The 20,483-nt window shown below is 47.2% G+C and overlaps 1 protein-coding gene across 4 annotated transcripts in view; it reads right to left on the reverse strand.

Moving 5' to 3' along the window:
• The window catches only part of THSD4 (thrombospondin type 1 domain containing 4), a 551,036-nt gene that overhangs the window by 445,091 nt on the left and 85,462 nt on the right, over window positions 1-20,483 (reverse strand). For all 4 annotated transcript variants that reach the window (XM_023654473.2, XM_070234557.1, XM_023654479.2 and 1 more), the window contains one exon: window positions 18,941-19,305. In XM_023654473.2, coding sequence (XP_023510241.1) covers window positions 18,941-19,305 — 365 coding nt within the window. The remainder of the gene's footprint in view (window positions 1-18,940; window positions 19,306-20,483) is intronic.

Genomic DNA, 20,483 nt, shown 5'->3' on the forward strand with positions numbered 1-20,483 from the left:
GGCCACAGCATCCAACAGAGCAGCAGCCCCTGGGACCAGCCTGCAAGCAACCCCAGGAGTCTGAGTGTGACAGCCCAGGGGCTGGGCAATGAGGCCAGTTGCCCCCGTTCAAGTGGAGGGTCTCCTGGTACTGCTTCATCTGGGACCTTCTGGGTTTTACAGCATTTGGAGAGGTGGCATTCCTTGCAGCAAGGTACCTGAGTTGAGTTGCTGGGCAAACAGAAATCAATTCTCCCACAGGGAAAAATGAGAAGGAGGTTTGTGAGATAGAAGATTATTTATTACTGGAGACAGCTCACAGAATCAGGGGTGGATAGAAGTCCCTGTACTAGATGTTGAGGAAATCGAAGATCCTATTGAATCTTGCTATACAGTGAATAATCTCCTCATGATTTAAAGGGATCCTTTCTGCCACATTTGTACTTGGCGCTGTCATTATATATCAAAACTAAACTCTTACCAAGACAACGTTTTGGGGCAATTTACCTGGCCAGTCTTAGCATCAAAGATAGGCCTAAGCAAGTACGGAGCTAAACCTCACAGACTCCTAGTTACAAAGGTGGAGGTGCTGCATCTGAGAGCGGCCTCTACACCAGCCTGCACCACGCGCACACCCCTCCTTCCTTTCTCCTCTCACTGAGGAAGCAAAGCATTTCCACTTGGCACTGTGAGCTCCCAGGGAGGGGAGGGAGATGTGATTTGTAATTACTATCAAGTGAAACGCTTTTTCCAAAATCCATTAGTATGACTAAATGCATTTTTTAAAGAGGTTTTTATAGACATTTTAAAAGATCCTAGGCGGCAGGAATCATAACTGGGAATTATCTTCCCAAGTGCTTATAGAGGCACACAGCAATGTGGGCTCAAGGGTCCTCAGTGTGCCTGCTGCGCTGGCCAGACATCTGAAACAACCCTAGTAGGACAACATTTTGAGAAACTAGCCAGCACATTTCTCCCTCTCAGTAATCCCTCCCCCCCCACCCCCGCCCCGCAAGCTTCTAGAATGACCTTGATAATTTCAGTGCCACAGAAGAGAAGACCCAAACCTCACACAAGGAGAGAAAAAGTTTCTTTAGAATTTGAAAAACCGAGCTTTGTCTGTCAAGAGCCAAAGTCTGCGGCATGGAAAGCAGAGGTATAGTTTACACTCTAGAGTATGAAGAAAGCGCTAAGACCTTGGAATGATTTCCTCAAACCAAAGGAAATTAAGCATTTGCCTAGCAGGCAGATGAGAGAAGTACTGAGAGGCAGTAACCGGAGATTAGGCCGGTATGCTCTGGCCTGGGCTGGGGTGCAATGGAAACTCCGGATTCGTTTAGGAGCCTGAAAACAGAAGGGACCTGCAAGCTTGTGGGGAACCCGGGTCCAACATGGCACCCAACCAGGACACAGGAGGGAGAGGCCCACCTGCGTGCTGGCGGGTCATCCCGAAGGGGTCTTTGTGGTTCCAGCAAGAACAAGGAATACACGGCCCTCGGCGACTGGAGGCCAGGAGAGTACATGTGCAGATTTCAGCCGCAGTTACTGCAGAGGGTGGGAGGCAGCCAGTGAGGCAGAGTGGACACCTCGCTTCCTTCACCAAAACTGCACAGAAGCCCCTCATCTGGGCAGCCAGGTCACCCCCAGGGAGAAGGGTAGAATGAGATGAAGAGGGAGAACCCTGACTGACCTGAGCATAAACCCTGAAGTGATAACACTTACCATCAAGTGTCTGAGCATCTGAGTTTCCTAGAATTGGCAATTTTCCTGCAGCAGCAGAAATAGAGGCTCATGAACCAAGTCCAGTTATAGAAAAACAAATTGCATTTTGCATATCTGAGTTGTGATTATAAATTATAAATCTGAGACATACCCTATGCATCCTTAAGTAGGAGAATAAGGAGCTAGTTAAATTATGGTACACTTAGATATTGGAGTACTATGAAGCTGTTTAAATGAATGAGGCAGATGTGAATATATGGACACAGAATGGTCTCCAAAATACACTTAAGAACAAGACACTAAAGACGGTAAACTGAGAATATCCGTGCTCCTGTTAGTGTTAAAAAAGAAAAGAGAAAATATGTCTACAGTATATGAAAATGCCCATATATGCAGGATACAGATGAAACTTTGGGCACTGGATTCCTTTGGGAAGCAGACACAACAGGGTGGAGTGGAGGCAGACTCATTTGTCATTTCTTATCATTTTGTACGACCATAAAATTTTTTTTTTGCCTTCTGCCCAGGTTTTCAATATATGAAAGTAATAGAAAAAAGAAAAACACTAAACTGTTTTCAACTGAATTGTTAAAAATATAACCATGGATGTGGAGAGGATCATAAGAAGCAAATGCAGAACCCTCCTGTCAGAACCCCCGCTAGGCTGTGCCTGTGGAATAAGCAACATCACAAAGAGAAACCAGGTCAGTAACCCTAACATTAAATGTGTAGACATCTCGCCTGGACATAATGTACCACTTATAAATAGGCGGTAGGCCCCAAAGACTGAGGGGACAGAAATAGTTAGGGGACAAAATATTCTTCAGAAATATCACTGTCAATAACTGAAAAGTCATTATATCAACAAAGGCCATCACCAGCCTCACACCCAGATGGAAGCTTTTTAGGGTCTGAATATGCCTGGGCAACACACCTAAGAAGGAATAGCTATGACTCTGACACCCAATCCAGCGTTGTTAGTGATGACAAACACCCCAGTGCATATTCCCAGGTTGTCTAACAGCATCCTCACCATCAGGTACCCAAGTCAGGGTCAGGGACCTCATGTACATTTGACTTCTCTCTCCACGGGACTTGTCTTTCTGAACACAGCCCAAGTCATTATCCTCTATTTCAAAAAACCCTCGTGGCTCATCTCTGCCCAGAAGATAGCTTAAATCTAGAAGTTTTTAAGGCACAGTCTGACGCCATGTTACATCCTTCCTCGTCTGGTCTCAGTCTATCTTCCCAGATTCAACTCCAGTCTTCATCTCCCTCCACCTGTCTTCTGCCCCGAACCCTAAATTTTCCAGACATAATGGATCACTCACCATTTCCCAAACACACTGAGCTCTTGTGCCTCCCAGGCTCTGCCTGGAATTCTGCCCTACTTATTTCCAAACTGGTGCAGCCTTCCAGGCCTAAAGTAAACACCAGCCCCCCTACCCCCACACTTCCGTACGCTTCCCCCAAACAGCGCTCTCAGAGGGTAGTCTGCACACCTCTCTGCCACAGCATTAACACCGTATCTTGGTAACATTGTTAAGTAAAAGGCCTGGCTCCCTCACTAGTCTTCTAGTTCTTCAGGACAAGGCTTGTCAGTTTCTTGCCCCTGTGCCCATAATCCCTGAGACGAGCAGTGGGTCTGACCCAGAGGCACTCTGTGCATGGCTGCAGAAATAACACATGTGAGAGACCACAGCTTAATTGCTCAGCATTTTTAACCAGTGGCTGAATAAAGGTTGCCTCTTAGACCAATTAGTAGAGACGAAAAGGCTCTGAGTTCCAATAAGCAAGAAGTCAAGCCAGCCCCACACATGTGAGTGGGAAGCAAAGGGAGTTGGTGAAATTAAAAGTCGGTAGCCACTGACCACCTAGAGAGACCTAAGGGTCCAAACTTTAAGGGAGCAAGAATGGGAACAAGCAGCAGCTGAAGACCGGAAACATGCATTTGCCAAGGAGCCACATGATCCAAGGAAAGCTGGACAGAAAGGAGTCTGCAGCCTACAACTGGAAAGAGAGCCCAGTGTTCCTAAAACTCGCCCTGTTCCATTAGGATCACTTGCCAAAGGGAGAAGGGCTAGCATGTGCTAAGTTCAAAGCGGCTCTGAGTAAACGGTTTAGGTTGAGTGCATATGTCTTCTTAGAAGTTCAGAAGACTGAAACTCCTGCCAGCACTGTTCCAGGCAACAAATTATCTCATGTCTACAGAAGATAAGAGGCAAAACTCGGACCACTTAGGGAAATAAAAATTAAGATGATGAAAACAAAGCTTTCCTGGTTGCCTACTGTGTGGCACACACCATCACAACCATTAGCTGGTTTGACCAGATCTGCTGCTGTGCCCCAGAAAGTATGTAAGGTCTGCATCTAAAGCCCAGCATGAGAATCAGCTGACAGGTTTGCTCTGAGCCTGGAATAAGGCTTATAAGAGGGAGAGAGGTGTGAGGGGGAAGGGGATGGGGGAGGGACACAGGGAGAAGTGTTGAATTTATTCTAATAAAGAGAAAGGAAAGAGGTCTTTTCACAAATGGATTCAGGAGCACTGCCAGGAGTCAAGAAGCAAGCAACCTAGCAAAGGAAGCAGAAAAGTGGTTTTGGAGCAACTCTGAGCTTACAAGGCCCGCTTTGCACCAGGAAGCCAAGTTTCAAGAAGACCCTATCCTCAGTGACCCACCCACTGGCCTCCCAGGAGATGAGATCCATAGGGCTGTCCCGTTAACACCTCCCAAAATAAAACCGAGTAGTAGCCTTCAGAACAGAACCAGTCCTTCTGGGGCAATGATCGTAGGAGATGACTTAGACTCTGATTCCAGATATTGCCATCACTGCTTCCCCTTGTCTAAAGGATGGTGCTTGAAAATCAGCCAGGATCCCTCAGAAGAGGTCATGTCAGTACTCACTGGTGCTGCTATGCGTTTGAGTGACCCTGGGGTTCCAAGACCAATCTTCAGGTGCCTTATTCAGTGTGGGCCCAGAGGGATGGAATAAGGACAAGCGAGCAGGTGTTCAAGGAAACCAATTTCAGACCAAAAGAAAGCAATGGTGTCCAGTGGCTGCAGGGATGCCACTTACAGTTGAGCAGGTTATTCACTGAACAAGGACACCCGGGTGTTGAAATTCAGTGTGATGAATCTGGCCAGAGGAAGAGGCATCTTTTTTGGATTCACATAAAGGTGAAAAAATGAGCTGGTAGAGGTCCAATAGAGAGGCATTTCCAGTGAGATTACTCAGAGCAAAGATGATGGCTCCACCCTGTTGAGTGCTGGGCAGGGCATCCCTGAAGATGAGGAGGGTAAGAGAGGAATTGGGACAAAGGTGGTAACATGAGACGGCAGAAAGAGCCCAAGTATTCCATCAAACAGGCCAGATCAGCCACCTATTACCTGTGTAATCACAGGTAAGTCATTCCACATCTTTTACCGCCAGCCGTAAAATGGGGATAACAATGCCCACCTCAACTGGCTGTGGAGCGGATTAAATGAAATAACAGAGGTGAAGTGCCTAGCACAGAGCTTGGCCCTCAGCGGACGCTCATGAATGGTGATTACCACAACAGCTGCACTGTCCTGAAGGTGAGAGACACACAGCCTCCAACCTTGACACGCGTGGGTCACTGCAGAGGGAGACAGCCAAACTCGGGCTGAGCAGCATGGAGAAGGCTTTGCATGAGAGAACAGTAAATGCATTCATTTCTCCAGTGTAATTGAGAGGAGGCCTCTTGGGAGTCAGACCTGTTGCTGGTGTGGGTTGTAATCTGAACCTGAGCGGCCCTCCAGGACTACAGGGTTTAGGGGAGAACAGATGAGATTACCTGGGGGCACAGTGCCTGGCCAGGGCAGGTGCTAAGCAAGTGTGAGCTCCTAACCCCTCTCCCCTGGGGACTCTCCAACAGTGCCCCCTGCCCCAGAGGCTGACCCCCAGCAGGCTGAAGCAAGCTGAAGAACTCTTTTCTGTAAGTTCTGCTGAGTTCATTAATACAACAGCAATAAGGATTATAATGCAATTTACATGTCTTCATCATCTTTTATGTGAAAGGCCCATGGAGGAAGCAATGCTATTTCTCTCATATTCTGGATGTTTTCCCAAGCTGAATTTTTATACTACCTTCTATGTGTCTACTTGCCATACATCACTTCCTTTTTTCTTCATTATAATTATAAAATATTTCAAATACAATAATCATGTGTGAGAAATGATGCATAACTTTCTTTCTTGCCTTAGAGGAAGTTATTTAGGTGCAAGTCTGTCAACCTCAGTTCATTGAAGGAAAGAGGGATTTGTCCGAGAGTTTTACTTCATCCCCCAAAATATCTAGCATCGTGTATTTAAATTAGTAAATTCAGGATTCAGATAGCAACAATTTATTGAACACCTGCCAAAAGTTTTAGGCATGTTATCCCATTTAACCATCAGTGCAGACACCTATTTGATATGTAAGGAAACTAAGTCTAAAAGATGTTAAACATTATGTCCAATCTGTAAATCTGTGTGAACAGATATTATTGTAATATTAACAAACGTTACTGAATGAATGAACGGTAAGCCTTAAGGAGCTTAAACAGCTGCAATACAGTACAACTGATGAATACAAATGCCATTCACCAAGGATTAGAGCGATGGACTGTTTGGAATAAGAATTTACTGGAAAATAGGGGGAAAAATTACTGTTTCCCTCCAAATCCAGAAAGAAAACATTTTCAGTGCTAGCCCACAATGAACTACGTTCCAATCACTGAGGAAAAGAGAAGTCTTAGCTAAATGCTGGATCCACACAGCCCACAGAGGACAAATGTTTCTGTGTGAAAAAGACTCATAAGGGAATAAAGAAAATATTGTGTGCCTGGAAGTCAAACCATAGGGAGGAAAAGGAAGGCTCTCGGAGCTGGGCCTGATCTTGACCTGGGCCTGACCTAGCAGCCATTAGGGTAAAAAAGGCATCAAGGGGCAGGAAGAGAGAGTAACACAGCAGTTAAGAGCAGGGTTTGGAGCCAGACTCTGGGCCAATCCCTATTCTGCAACCTACCAGCTCTGGGACCCCAGGCTTGTCACTTTGTCTCTCTAAGTGCAGAGTTCTTCTCATCTAAAAAGGAATAATACAGATACTTTATGCAGAAGAGTCCTCTGAGGTTTACCTCAGAGTCTGACACCCAGGGTGTTAGATTCCTAGGGTGGCTGTAACAAATTACCACAAACTTGGTGGCTTGAAACAACAGAAATTTGTTCTCTCACATTTCTGGAGGCCAGAAGTTTGAAATCAGTATCAATGGGCTGAAATCAAGTTGTTGGCAGGACTGTGCTCCCTCAGGAGCGTCTAAGGGAGAATCTATCTCCCTGCCTCTTCCAGCTCCTGGTGGCTGCCGGCATTCCTTAGCTTGTGGCCCCATCACTCCAATCTTCAAGAACAGCATCTTCAAACCTCTCTCTATTCTGCCTTCACATCACCTTCTCCTCTGTGTGCCTGGGTATCAAATCTCCCTCTGCCTATCTCTTATAAGGATGCTCATGGTTGCACTTAGGGCCCATCTGTATAATCTCAGAGGATCTCCCCATCTCAAGACCCTTAATCACATCTGCAGAGCCCCCTTTTCCAAATAAGTTAGCATTTACAGGTCCCTGGGATTAGCACCTGATATCTTTGGGGGGGCCAATACTATTTGGGGGTCCATTACTATATGGGGGGCCACTACTCAGGCTCCCACACACAGGAAACTCTCAATAAACATTAGCTGTGACTGATCCTGTTACTGTTAATAGAGACGAGCCAAAAGAACTATACATCCAAGAAAGGGCCTATGGATGGGTGAGAAGGTAAGGACTCAAGAGGCCCAGAGGGGCCGTTAGCACTCTACCACGAGAACAAACAAGGAGGCCCTAGCTGTTGCCCACCAAACCCTCTCACGTGCAGGCAAATTACTTAGATCCACAGTACAGGCTCAGAGTGGCAGTGGGAAGAGTGCGGATGTTGGGGTCAGGCAACCCTGCATTCAGATCCCACTCTGCCCCTTGCAGGAGCAGGATGCTGGGGATTTCTCTACCCTCAGCTCAGTGTCCTCAACTATAAAATGTGGCTACTTGAGGCTCAGATAACACATGTAAATTATGTGAGACATGTAGGTGTTGTAAAAATGGTTGTCATTACTACAACTGAATCAGCAATGTGTGCAGAAAGGATGAGTAAAGGAAAGGACAGTAGCCTACACATACAGGAAATGTCCCTGCTCCCATCCTTGCAAAGGCATCTCAGGATGCTGCCAGACGTGCATCCAAGGAGAAGCCCTAAGGGTCCCAGAAGCAAAGTTGAGATTCCCCCTCTGGGACACACACATTGCAGTCAGGCTTTTTCCATAGCCCACCATATCTTTCTTCTGGAACCCGGAGTTATGAATGACTTGGAGGGGGTTCAACAGCAGCATTCTTATGGCAAATGTGATCTTTGTTCTGATAACTAATGAAATACTTCTGACACTTAATGAAATGCCACAAGAAATGAACAAGGGCTCTTTGGAGCCTTGTCTGAGATCAGAGTAACTCAAGCTTAAAATCTGGGTCCAATCTTTCCTAACTTACAGGCAGAAACGTACATACCAGTGGGCCCAGCTCCACTACACACGCTCTCTCACTGAAAAAGGCTAGGGTTTCCAACTTAGAAACCAAAGCATATTAAAACACCGTTTATCTGGTTAGCATCAACAGGTAAGTTCTTGCCAAACAATTCAGGAACTAAGTGGAAATCCTGCTTCAGAAGGTAAAGAAAACTTGCCTTGCAGGAGGAAAACAAAAAACACCAAAAATGTGAAGTGCGCATTTCAAACAGATGTACCTGCTTTCTCTGTGAACTGCCCAGGATCGCCAGGGAGATTTTCCAAGGAGAAACACAGACAAGGCCAAAGATTTCCCTTCTCCTTGCCATGTGGTTTCTGCCCCTCTGTATGAAACAAGACTCCCTAGGTATTGACTGAGGGTCAGGAAAATGGCATGTGGCTTTGTGAAGTTTAATTAACAGCAATTTCCTACCCAGCATCACGAAGAGGCCCACTCAGCTCCACGGGCCCTCAGCACAGAAATAACGTATTGCTCCTGAGTAATTAATGATGAAATGCAAATAGCCTCCAAAGAGTGCGCAGGAAGGGAGGAGCTGAAAAAACAAATGATTCCTACCCACAGCCAGGGACAGTTCCCCAGGGAGGCAGGAATAGGGGGGTGGGGTAAAGCCTGTGATCTAGGCCTGATCTTGACCGTCCTGCTTCATAACAAATGAACATTTCAAGCAAAAACACACAAACACACATATGCACACACATACAAGAAATTACAGAAAGAGACACAGGTTCTAAAACACAAAGACTATCTAGTCAAGGATAATAAAAGAATCAAGCCATCTTGTTTGTGAACAATGTCTTCTGTTTTTTGGGTTTTTTTTTTTTTTTTTGGTGACGAAGACTGACCTCGAGCTAACATCTGTGCCAATCCTCTATTTTATGTGGGATGCCGCCACAGCATGGCTTGACAAGTCGTGCTAAGTCCCTGTCTAGGATCCAAACCTGTGAACCCCGGGCGGCTGAAGCAGAGTGTATGAACTTAACAACTATGCCACCAGGCAGGCCCCAATGTCTTCTGGTTTTTGAAGTCCACATTTTATAGTTTAGATTAAATGATTCCCAAAGGTCACCCAGTAAGCAAATGAGGCAGCTGAGGCAAGAAGTGGGGTCTAATGACTGTAGCCCGGGACCTTCTCCAAGGTAAGAAATGAGAATGTTTCCAATGAAAAAGGGCCAAGGCCCAGAGGGAGATGACAAGAGAAGGTCAGACACATTGACGGCACTTGTAAGAAAAACTCACGTCATGAGACAGAAGTCTGAACAGGGCGATTTGAAGGGTTGCGATGTCAATACATCTTGAGAGAAGAAAACCATCATATTCCAGAGCGGGTCTGAGAAGATGTCTGAGGGCTGTGTCTCCAGCCACCTTCCTCTCTTTCCATGGCTTTGGATGGCAGAATGGTGGTGGGACGTTTAGAACAGCAAGTTGGGCCTCAATAACTCATCAGTATCTAGCAAGCGACCTTAAGGAATGGAATAGGACCCCTTTATTTTACAAAGCCTGTAAACTAAAAGCCAGAGAAATGAGGTGACTTGCCCAAGATTAAAGCATCTGTGAGAGTTGGGACCTGGACCCTGGACCCTGGACTAGGAATACAGAGCTCCTTATTATACGCCAGTTGCCTCGGGCATCTATTATCCTTAACTCCATTACCATCACTGTCCCTGATTAATACCACACATCCAAAGAAGATCACTGAAGGGTAGGGTGGGGATTGCGTGGCTTTTCTCTTCTTTTTTCTGGTAAACAGTACTGCTGAATTTCCCACTGACAATAACCAGATGTGACATGGAGAAGTGGCCGGCAGTCTTACTAGCACAGAAATTGTCCTGTTACTTGGATATTTTCAAGACTCCTGAAATGCAAGTACTCCTATGATAGGCTGGATAATGTTCCCCCTACCCCAAGATGTCCACATCCTAATTCCTAGAACCTATGAATCTTACCTTTGTGGCAAAGGAACTTTGCAGGTGTGATGAAGTTAAGGATCTTGAGATGGGAGATTACTTTAGATTATCTGACAGGTCTTCATAAGAAGGAGGTAGGCAGATGAGAGTCAATGAAGGAGATGAGATGACAGAAACAAGAGTTTGGAGTGATGGGAGGGAAGGCCTCCCTGCCAAGGAATGCAGACAGCATCTAGAAGCCAGAAAAGGGAAAGAAACAAATTTTCCCCTGAAGCCCCCAGGCGGAACGCAGCCCTGCTGACACCTTGATTTTAGACTTCTGACTCCCAGACTGTAGGAACAAATCTGCACTGTTCTACGCCACTAAGTTTGTGGCAAGTGTACAGAACCAATGGGAAACCAACACACCTATTACAGCACTAGAGGAGCAAGTCTTAGCTCCCTGGCCAGTCCACCCTGTCTTCTGAGATTTACAGAGATGGGGCAGCATAGCCAAACACCTTGAGAATCACAAGGGACCTAAGGAGCGATTTAGACCAACTACACACTGGAGACACTGTTTTGCTTTAAAACAGAAAAGAGTTGGTCATCGTGTTTATGGGGGTTGTTTTTCTCAAAGAATTTCTAGCTCAGTCCCCTCGAGACTGCTTGATAGGCCCTCCCAGGAAAGGAGCCTGTGGGCTTCCCCGTCTCGCCTGGACGCTCCCTCAGATACAGACAGTGCTCCAGCCCCAGCAGCCCATTCGACTTCCAGATCCAGATCCGGACATGCTCACCAAGCCTCCAGGCTCAGCCCTGCAGTCTGCTTCCTAGGGAATGCCCTCCACACTCCCTCACTCTGCTAAAATCCTTCTTCCTCAAAGCTCAGCTCTCTCGTCATTGCCTCTGTGAAGCCTTCCCTGGCTCTGCAGTCCTCTCTCATCCCTCTTGTCCCTCCCTGCACCCTGAGCATCCCCTTCAGAGATTCCTGGGCACTTGGTCTTGTGAATGTCTGTTTGCTTGTCTACCTCCCCTACCCCACCAGCACGAGCCCCTTGAGGACAAGGAAATTTTCTTGTTCCTCTTGCGTCACCAAACCACTGCCATCTCCCATCCATACCAAGTACTTCCCAGCTCTTTGCCACTGAGAAGGGCAAACTCATCCTTCAAGGAAGTGCCCTTCACCACGAAGTTACCTTGACTCCCCAAGAATTAGATCCACCTCTGGCTCCCACAGCCCTCTGCTCATCCCACAGGTAACATACTCATCACACGCCAGTATGGTGGGTATCCGTGGGCTGCTCCCTCATTCTACGTGGAGTCCTTGAAAACACACCTCCTTTACCTGTCTACCCTTCTGTGTCTAGCACAGTGCCTCGCTCACAGCAAATACTCAAGGAATGTTGAGTGAACTAAAATGAAAGCAGAGGGCCAGCCCCATGGCCAAGTGGTTAAGTTTGCACCCTCTGCTTCGGGAGCCCAGGGTTTCGCCGGTTCTGATCCTGGGGATGGACCTGCCACCGCTCATCAGGCCACAGTGAGGCAGCATTCCACATAGCACAACAAGAAGGACCTACAACTAGAATATACAACTACGTACTTGGGGGCTTTGGGGAGAAGAAGAAGAAAAAATAAAACAGCAAGAAAAAGAAAATAAAAGTTCTCATCACAAGAAAAAAAATTTTTAATGAAAACAAAACACAAGAAGGTAACGCCCAGGTCATCTCTATCAATTAAGCCCTGCGATCTCACCCTCAAAAGCAAATCCCTTTATGTGAAGGATTTGCAGGGTCGGCTTCTGACTATAGCGAGTTGGTATTTCCTCTCAGCTTCCCACATAGACTTCGGAGTTCATGCTGGAGACGGTGTCAATGTTACCATGTAAGACTAAAAACTTGGGGGGTAGATATTGAAGAAAGATCTCACTTTTTTATATCAGAGAGAAAAGTATTAGTTTATCAAACTTTGTACTTTGAAAAAGGCTTTCCAGAAGTAGTAGGCTAAGAGGAGCATGATGTAGCACAGACAGGTTTCTTTTCCTATTTTTTTTTCATTTATTTGTTTATTTTCAGATGTGCATCATAATATATTTCAAGTTCTGTGAAGATTGCATCATGTTCACCACCCGAAAACTTTAGTCCATCCCCTCACACGTGAGCTTAATCACCCCTTTTCCCCTCCTCCTCCCCCGTTTCCCTATGGTAACCACCAATCCAATCTCCAATGCTATGTGGTTTTTTTTTTGTCGTTTTTATCTTCTACTTATGATTGAGATCATACAGTATTTGACTTTCTCCGTCTCACTTATTTCACTCAGCATAATACCCTCAAGTTCCATCCATATTGTCACAAATGGCTGGATTTCATAATTTCTTATGGCTGAGTAGTAGTCCATCGTGTATAAATACCACATCTTCTTTATCCATTCGTCCCTTGATGGGCACCTAGGGTGCTTCCAAGTCTTGGCTATTGTGAATAATGCTGCAATGAACATAGGGGTGCAAGTATCTTTATGCCTTTGTGTTTTCAAGTTCTTTGGATAAATACCCAGCAGTGGGATAGCTAGCACAGACAGGTTTAACCCCTGACTCTCTTGCCTTCCTTCTGTATGACCTTGAACTAGACATTTTCTCTCTGACCCGTGAGTTTATCATCCATGAATGGAACAGTACTGGTCTACCACACCAGCGGTCAAGACAATGACATGAAATGCTGCGTGTAAAACGCCAGCCAATGTGCTCAGCATGTGGGAGGCATCCTGCCACCTTCACTGAGTACCTATGGGTGGCCCCACACTGTGCTAAGCACTTTGTACGAGTTATCCAATTCAAAGCAACCCAATGAAGCAGGTGTATTATTATCCTCATTAGGAAAAACTTAAGCAATGTCAGCAGGACACACAGCTAATAAGTGGCAGAGCTGGGCAGAGAAGCCAGACCTATCCATTCCAGAGCTGAATTCTTCTCTATCATGCATTCTGCAGCCTCTCAGGATGTGTTAGCTCCTGCTCCCCCATCATCTGAAGGTCTGGTTAAGAGACTGAAAACAAATAAAGACCAATATTTTGTTTTAAATCCAATAATTGAGAACAGACCACAAACTGCTCCTGAGATGCGGGTCTGCACAGCTTGGGCCAGAGCACCCCTGACCCAGCGAGACTACCTCCCAACAGGAGAGTAGCCAGACTCCTCTGGGATGTTCTCGGAAGCCCACCCTCCGCAGCCTCTTTCTGACACCTGAGGGATATGACACACTCCACCCAAGGGAAACAGCATCAGAGATTTTCACAGTTGTGACTTTCACGTCCTGGGCTCCTACAAGAGTCTCCAGTGGATGACAGTTTTCAACTTGCAACGCCCACTGGGGAATGGGAGGAGTGCTCCCTATCTTGAAAACCTTTGAATCAAAGCCATCAAGCATCCCATTGCCCAGATGCCAGATGGTTCACATGTGTAATGATGAGGAAAACTGGCCTATGTTGGTGAGTATAAGGAAGCCCAGTGGGAGGGAATAGCTATCTGTTAGTAGACTCTTTGGCAACCAGGGCAGCGAAAACGTTACCTAAAGTCGTCCTCAAATAGGAATGGGTGCTGCTCTCATCTCCTGCCTTTGTGGAAGCAGAATTAAACTGGCCAACAGACATTACAACAGGTTTCTGTAAGGTTCTGTACCTAGACTCTGGACAGCAGGCACTCTCTCTGGATGCTGTTGTCGCTAGACATTGTGGGAATGGAAAGAAATTTGTCTGGTTTCCGTGTTACAAAGGGGAAGGTCCTACAGGAACAGGGGCTCCTTACAGCTTCCTCCTGTCTGCAGGGACCCATTTCCAGAAACTGAGAGGAAGGCTCTCCTACTAAGCGGTGTCTTTAATTTCACAGGTGTGAGTTGCTGCACCGCTGCATGCGCAGCCTGACTCCCCTTCTCCCCCACCTGCCCCTCCTCCTTCAGCCATCACAAGGACACAACCTTGGGCACGGAGAGGGAGGACTTGGTTGAGTGCATCATGGAAGCTGCTGGCCCAGACCCGCAGGCTGACTCCTCTGCAAGTCGAGAGCCTCCCCAGGCTGCCACCGCTCTGACTAAATCCCAGGGGAAGGCCACACTTTATGGAGGGCCTTTCCAAGCAGGCCACACAGAGAAAGGGCAGAGGGCAGGGTGCCGAGGCCCTGGGAATCCCTGCTGCACACAGGCTGTGCTGCCCAGAGTCGTTCCCTCCTGGATTAGACCTCAGTTCCTGGCTCCCTGTCTTCCTATGCGGTCCCAGTTCTCTACCTGATCCTTCCTGCAGAACCACAGTCCTAACTGGAACTCTCTAACACACTAATACCCAGCCTTTAAACCCATAATGGGAGGCAGAACTACAATTTATTGGGCAGTTACTATAGGCCACGAAGTATGAATATATTATCTCATTTAATCACTCAACAATCCCATGTGACAGGTATTATTACGACTCTCATTTGAAAGATGAAGCCCCTGAGGCTGAGGGAAGTTCTGTAACTTTCCTAAGCTCGGGATCCTTGGGAGAGCTCCAGTACTGACACGCTTTCTAAGGCTTTTAGAGTACAATTTGTAGTGTGTGTGTGTGTGTGTGTGTGTGTGTGTGTTTTAATGAGACAAAGTTCTGATATGGAAGCAAGTGGACTCAAGAAGTTTTCAGATATATTCCAGCTAAGTCAATTCTATTTATTCATCAAGGTTGGGTTCAAATCCTACTGTTCTGTGCAGTCTTCCATGACTGCTCCATCCCACAAGAATTTCCCATCTTCCTGAACTCTAGTCACATTTTTACTGTTTTCTGGCAAGTGCAGTTTTTCTTGTGTTTGTCACTGGCCCATCACCACTGAGTCACACCCCCAAGGAGAGGGACTGTAGCTTCCAATGTTTTTGAGGCCTCTTGGTGCCTACGACTAGATGCAAAGATTTCCCTCGGTAAGAGAGCTGAACATGGCAAGGAAGAAATGCAGTTCATGTTAAGCCTTGACTACCAAATCCCGCCCACTCTCAAGACCTCACTAAACTGTCCACCCTCCAAGCAGCCTTTCTGACCACACCTGCCCAAAGCAAGCAGGGTCACTTTCAAAAACACCCATTTCGGCAAAAAGAACTTTAGTGCTGAACTCCAACAGACCTACTTAGAATTCTGGCTCTGTTACTTCTGAAGTGGTGATCTTAAGCAGTCGCTTCATTCCTCTGAGCCTCAGTTTCCTTGTCTGTAAAATGTGAATAAATGTACCTGCCTCCCAGGGTTGTGTGAGCTGTAAATGTGCTGGTGCATTTGCTATGGCGGCTGCACCTATAAGACATGCTCCAAAATGGCGGCCACAGTCATTGCCATTACTATGTCATCATACTGCCTGTGTGGAAGGCATTCACATACATGTCTTTCCTAACGTTCTAGAGCAGTGGTTCTCAAACTCTGGAATACATCAGAATCATTTAAAATGAAGCTACCTAGGTCACACCACAGACTACACAACAGAATCCCCATTAGGCAGGGGGGACAGTGGGGACCAGGTAGCTCTACTTTTAACAAGCCTCCCCATCCCACTGCAAGTGATTCTGATGTGTGCTCACCAAACTTGGAAAGTTCTGTGAGACAATATTCGATTCCCAATTTCTTTTCCAGGGAACCTTGAGGCTCCAAAGAGGTACCTCCAGACTCATGGTTCCCAACTTTGGGCGCAATCCCCAGAGATTCGGATGTTGGTTTCGGATGTGACCAGAGTGTCATGATTTCTAAAAAAATGAGCAGAGGATTCCAATGGGCAGCCAAGGTTGAAAACCACTGCTCCATTTGATCTAGACCCTGGGGTTCTATAATGATGCCTCTGAGGATGGAAGCAGAGCAGCTCAGCTTTTGTCCGTGTGACAAACTGAGCCTCTAAGTAAGACCGATTTCACAGAAAGGATTCTCATGCTTAAAAAATAGTAAGTTTGCAACCAGCTGCTCTAGTCTGTCAGTAAGAGCGTTGAGGCCCCACAACTTGTTTTTTATTCCCCTTTCTGTTGGTCACAGGGCCTTACAACGTAGTAGATGCTTAATAAATATTTGTTGGAAGGTTGAATAGTTTTGTTTTTTTGTTATCTGGCTCCAATTAAGTTTTCAGTTGCCTAGCATAACAATCTAACAGTTTCTTAAACACCTAAGCCCGAAGAGCCTTCGCCTCAAACCTGAAACAGAGAGTGCGGCAGCCAGCCATCTGCAGAACATGCTGACATTTCTTCTGGGGTCACATATACTATGCAAGTTCCTAATGACTGATAAATATAAGCAAACGTGATTTTCGTCAGCTGGGAAGAGCGTGACATTTGTCAGCAGTGCGGGCCTCCCAGACTAATATTTGGATTGTTTCATCTGAAACTGTCAAATTACAAGAGCATGATAAAAATTTGCAGGAACTTTATAGTAAACAGTAACTGGCCCCTTGTCAATAAGTTAGAAGAAAAAAATTTCCTGCTGCCAAAACGCGTGGGGCGGAATGCCTGCAGCCCAGGCCGGCAGCCAACACGAGCCTGTTCCCTGGGCAGCTCTCCTAGGTTCTAACCACAGAGGCTGTAAGAGAAATCCCCGAGTACTCCAGCGATCTGGGAGTCAGCGGCATCTTCGAATCGCAGCTTTTCCAAGGCTCGAGGACTCCAGGTAGTAGTTTAACCTCTCAGGGCCTCAGATTGCTCGTGTGTAACATTTCCTTCATCAGATCCTTAGAGCCATGACTGTCTAGGTTCAAATTCCAACTCTTCACGTACCAGCTGTGTGGCCTTAGGCAAGTTACTCCACTTCTGTGGGCTTCAGTTTCCTCATTCCTAAAATGAGGATAATATTAACATCCATCTCATGTCAATGTAAAGAGACAGGAACAGTGCCTGGTATAGAATAGGCATTCAATAAGCCTTAGCTACTATAAATCTGCAATTCTGCAACCAACAGTTTGGAAAACCAAGTTTTTGTCTCTCTCTCTTTTTTTTTTAAATGTTTTTGTCAGTTTGGTGTCAAAACTTATTGGGCAGCAAACCTGACCTTAATGGACATTAAGGTCCATTAAGTTCTATTTATGGTCTTTTTTTATCCTACCTGATGTAAACATTCATGTTGCATTGCAAAAATAATAATGTGTTTGATAATGGGATGCTGGCCCACACCACAGAAGGAATGCCATTAATATGTGCACTATGCCCTGAATTACCTTTCTAAAATCTCAACAGTTCTGAATGGTGAAACACACTGGCCATAAGCATTTCAGATAAGAGACTAGGGAGCTATGTTATTACGGTTGGGGTTGGGATGAAAGGAGAGAACATACATCAAGCCCTCGGCACTAGGACTGGTAGCAGACCCTAGTCCCAGAGTGATGTTGGAGGATGCTTAGCTTTTACACAAGATGAGAGAAAGAAAGAAGCATACTCTCCCAGCTGATCTTTCTCTTTTACTCTCCCATTGACAGGACATGCCAGGCCTCGAAACTCACAATTCTTCACTTCTCTCTTCTATCTACCCAAGTTTGGTTTATTTTTCACAATTCGTCTAAAACACCTTCTCTGTGAAATGGTCCTCTCTCTCCAAACTCCTACTGATCAGGTCAAGAGCATGCAGCTGGGGAGGGTAGAGGGGTTCCATCTCCTACCCACCTCCAGGTGTCTGGCAGTGACAGCCCACAGCAGATGGCTGAGAAGGACTCTCATGGTAGCATCTAACCACAGTGGGAGAGGGTGGCCATCGCTGTTGATGTCTGAACTGCAAGTGACAAGAGGGGCAAGGCAGCCCACCTGACACGCATGTGCCCTGCCTGGGATGGGCATTAACTTGGCTTGACGACTAAATTATACATTTCTTTAGCACAGAGAGCATATCGTACACTTTTTGCTCTTCCTGTAAATGTTTGTTTGTTGTTGTTATTGCTTTTGTATTATTAATACAAAATATATTAACATTCTCTCAGACTCCTTCATGGACCTAGGGTACCCAACAAATATTGTTGAATGCTGAGGAATCTGTAAATATCAGCTAATTCACTGACAAGCTCTCCTCAGACCCTATATACCTGCCTTTCCCATGGGCACTGCCTAGTTTGGCATATTTATGCCGGCCTAGCCAGGGCAGGCTCTTTAGAGCTATACAACTATTTTGACACCACTGTGCCATCTCTGGAGTTTATATTTTATAAGACTCTAAAAAATGTCTAGGTCCTTAATTAGATCCTCAAAGCAGTGTGCTCACTCAAAATTCTTTGGAGAAACTTTCTAGCAAAGTTCATAGAATCCTGAAACCCACAGCCAGGGAGCATCTAAAGCTCCAGACATCTAACCTGTCCAGTGATTAGAAACTTCTATCCGCTCTTGGATTAGAAGCCTCCTTGTCTTGTGTCCTCAGCTCAGATCCACACAGCCTGTGGCCAGATCTCTCTCTTTCTCCCTGCACCAGGGGAGCACTGGAGCCGAGGTCTCCCGGCTCCAGGTCCCCTTCTACTTTCACTTCGCTGCAGGGCCTCCCTAAGGTTGATGTCTAAGGGCATTCCTAGAATTAGCTTCACTTTAAAGACTATTCAGAACCTCAGAGTGAGGTGGGAGTGGCCTCAACGCTTTACAAGGCTGCAAAATAAATCAAAAGATGAAAGGAGATATGTGGAGCCAAGAATTCCTCCCCACCCGGCAGAGCAACGCTTCAGCCCCGCAATCTAGTGCAGCGCGCGCCGCACATCCAGGCAGGATCAGGGACAGTGGTGGGAGGGCGGGGTGCGGAGGGCGTGTACCTTCTCTCCGCCGCGGGCTCGCGGCCGCGTGGCTGCGGGTGCCGGCTGCCCCGCAGCACTGGGCCCTGGCGGCTGGCGTTGAGGCCGGCCGGCGCGCGCGGCTCCTCGCGGCTCCGGTGCAGCGGCACCGACGTGCGCACGGCCGACACCACGTGGCCCGCGAAGGCGCGCGCGGGGACTCCGGGCCGCGGGCCAGTGCGCGCGCGGTATGAGCCGGGCAGGCAGGGCCGCGTCTGCTCCATCACGCCGCCGCTGCAGCTGCGCGAGCAGGCGGACCAGGGCCCCCAGGCGCCCCAGACGCCCGGGGCGCCTCCGCCGCCGTCCTCCTGCGCGCCTTCGGCCGCCGCCACCATCCGCTGCGGGACCTGCGGAGACAGAGACTGGTTAGGGGACCAGAACACCCGCTCCTGCTTCACCCTCCAAAGCTTTGGATAGCCTGAAAGGCTTCTTCATTAGGCACAAGTCGGCATAGGGCCTGTTTTAAAATCTGAAGAACGAAATGAACATAATACGGCCTAGGTTATATTTGTCTTTATACCAACACTCATGAAGTATAATTTTATTTATTTTTCAATGGAGGAAGGGACACAAAAGCAAAAGACCCTAGGGCCCACAAAAGTCCTAATTCGGTCCTTGCTTTGGGTACCATGGCCTTGGAGAGTTCAACATGGTGCCCTCACCTCTTACTGAGGCTTACCCCCCAGGAGTCCCCCTTAACCTCCAGCTTAGGTCCTTGGGCTTCAGGCCTCAGGGACTTCCCTTAAGCTGCTGGGAAGGCCGGAAGCCCCGTGTCTCCAAACAATAAAGGCAATGGGACACCACAGTTTAGAGGCCCGGCTGCAGAGCCAGGTGCCTAGTGTCACATCCCTGTCACCACTTCTGGCAGTGTGACGGGGAAGTTTCTGAACCTCTCAGAGCCTCACTGTTCTCAGAAAGATGGGACTTCATAAGGATGTAAAGAGATTTGAGCCAGGTCATCCTTGTGCCTAGCAGGGAGCTTGGCACTGAATACATACTTGTTAGTAACCATGATGATAATTTTTCCTGCTTCCATGGTGAATCAGAAGTGAAAAGTGTCAGAAAGTTTTACGGTTCTATCCAGAGGGTGATTCTACATTCCCATTCGTTTAATTGGTCATTTCACTGACACCTACTATGCCAGACACGTGCTAAGCGTGGGTACACAGCGTTCCTTCACTCTGCAGACATGCTCTGAGCACCAGCTGTATGCCAGCACTGAGCTAGGCCTGAGGGCAAGGAGCAAAGCATCCCAGGTCCACAGAGACAGCCTGGACCCCGCAGCAGAAGAGCTGTGTGCAGCTAGTACACGACTGGGGGAGGCTCCTGGGGAACTGGCTGCCCTGACTGAGCGGGGTGAGGAGGGGGTGGGGTGAGGGTTTAAGAAGGCCACAGAGGAGGATCACATAATAGCTGTAATTACTCAGGCGCCCACTCGGTGCCAGGTGCCAGATAACTAGGGTAATCTCTAGTCCTCACGGCAGCCCTGGTTACTGCCATTCTCACCTTTCAGAGGTAAGGTTTC

The sequence above is a fragment of the Equus caballus genome, chromosome 1 (assembly GCF_041296265.1).
Source record: "Equus caballus isolate H_3958 breed thoroughbred chromosome 1, TB-T2T, whole genome shotgun sequence".
Taxonomy (NCBI): domain Eukaryota; kingdom Metazoa; phylum Chordata; class Mammalia; order Perissodactyla; family Equidae; genus Equus; species Equus caballus.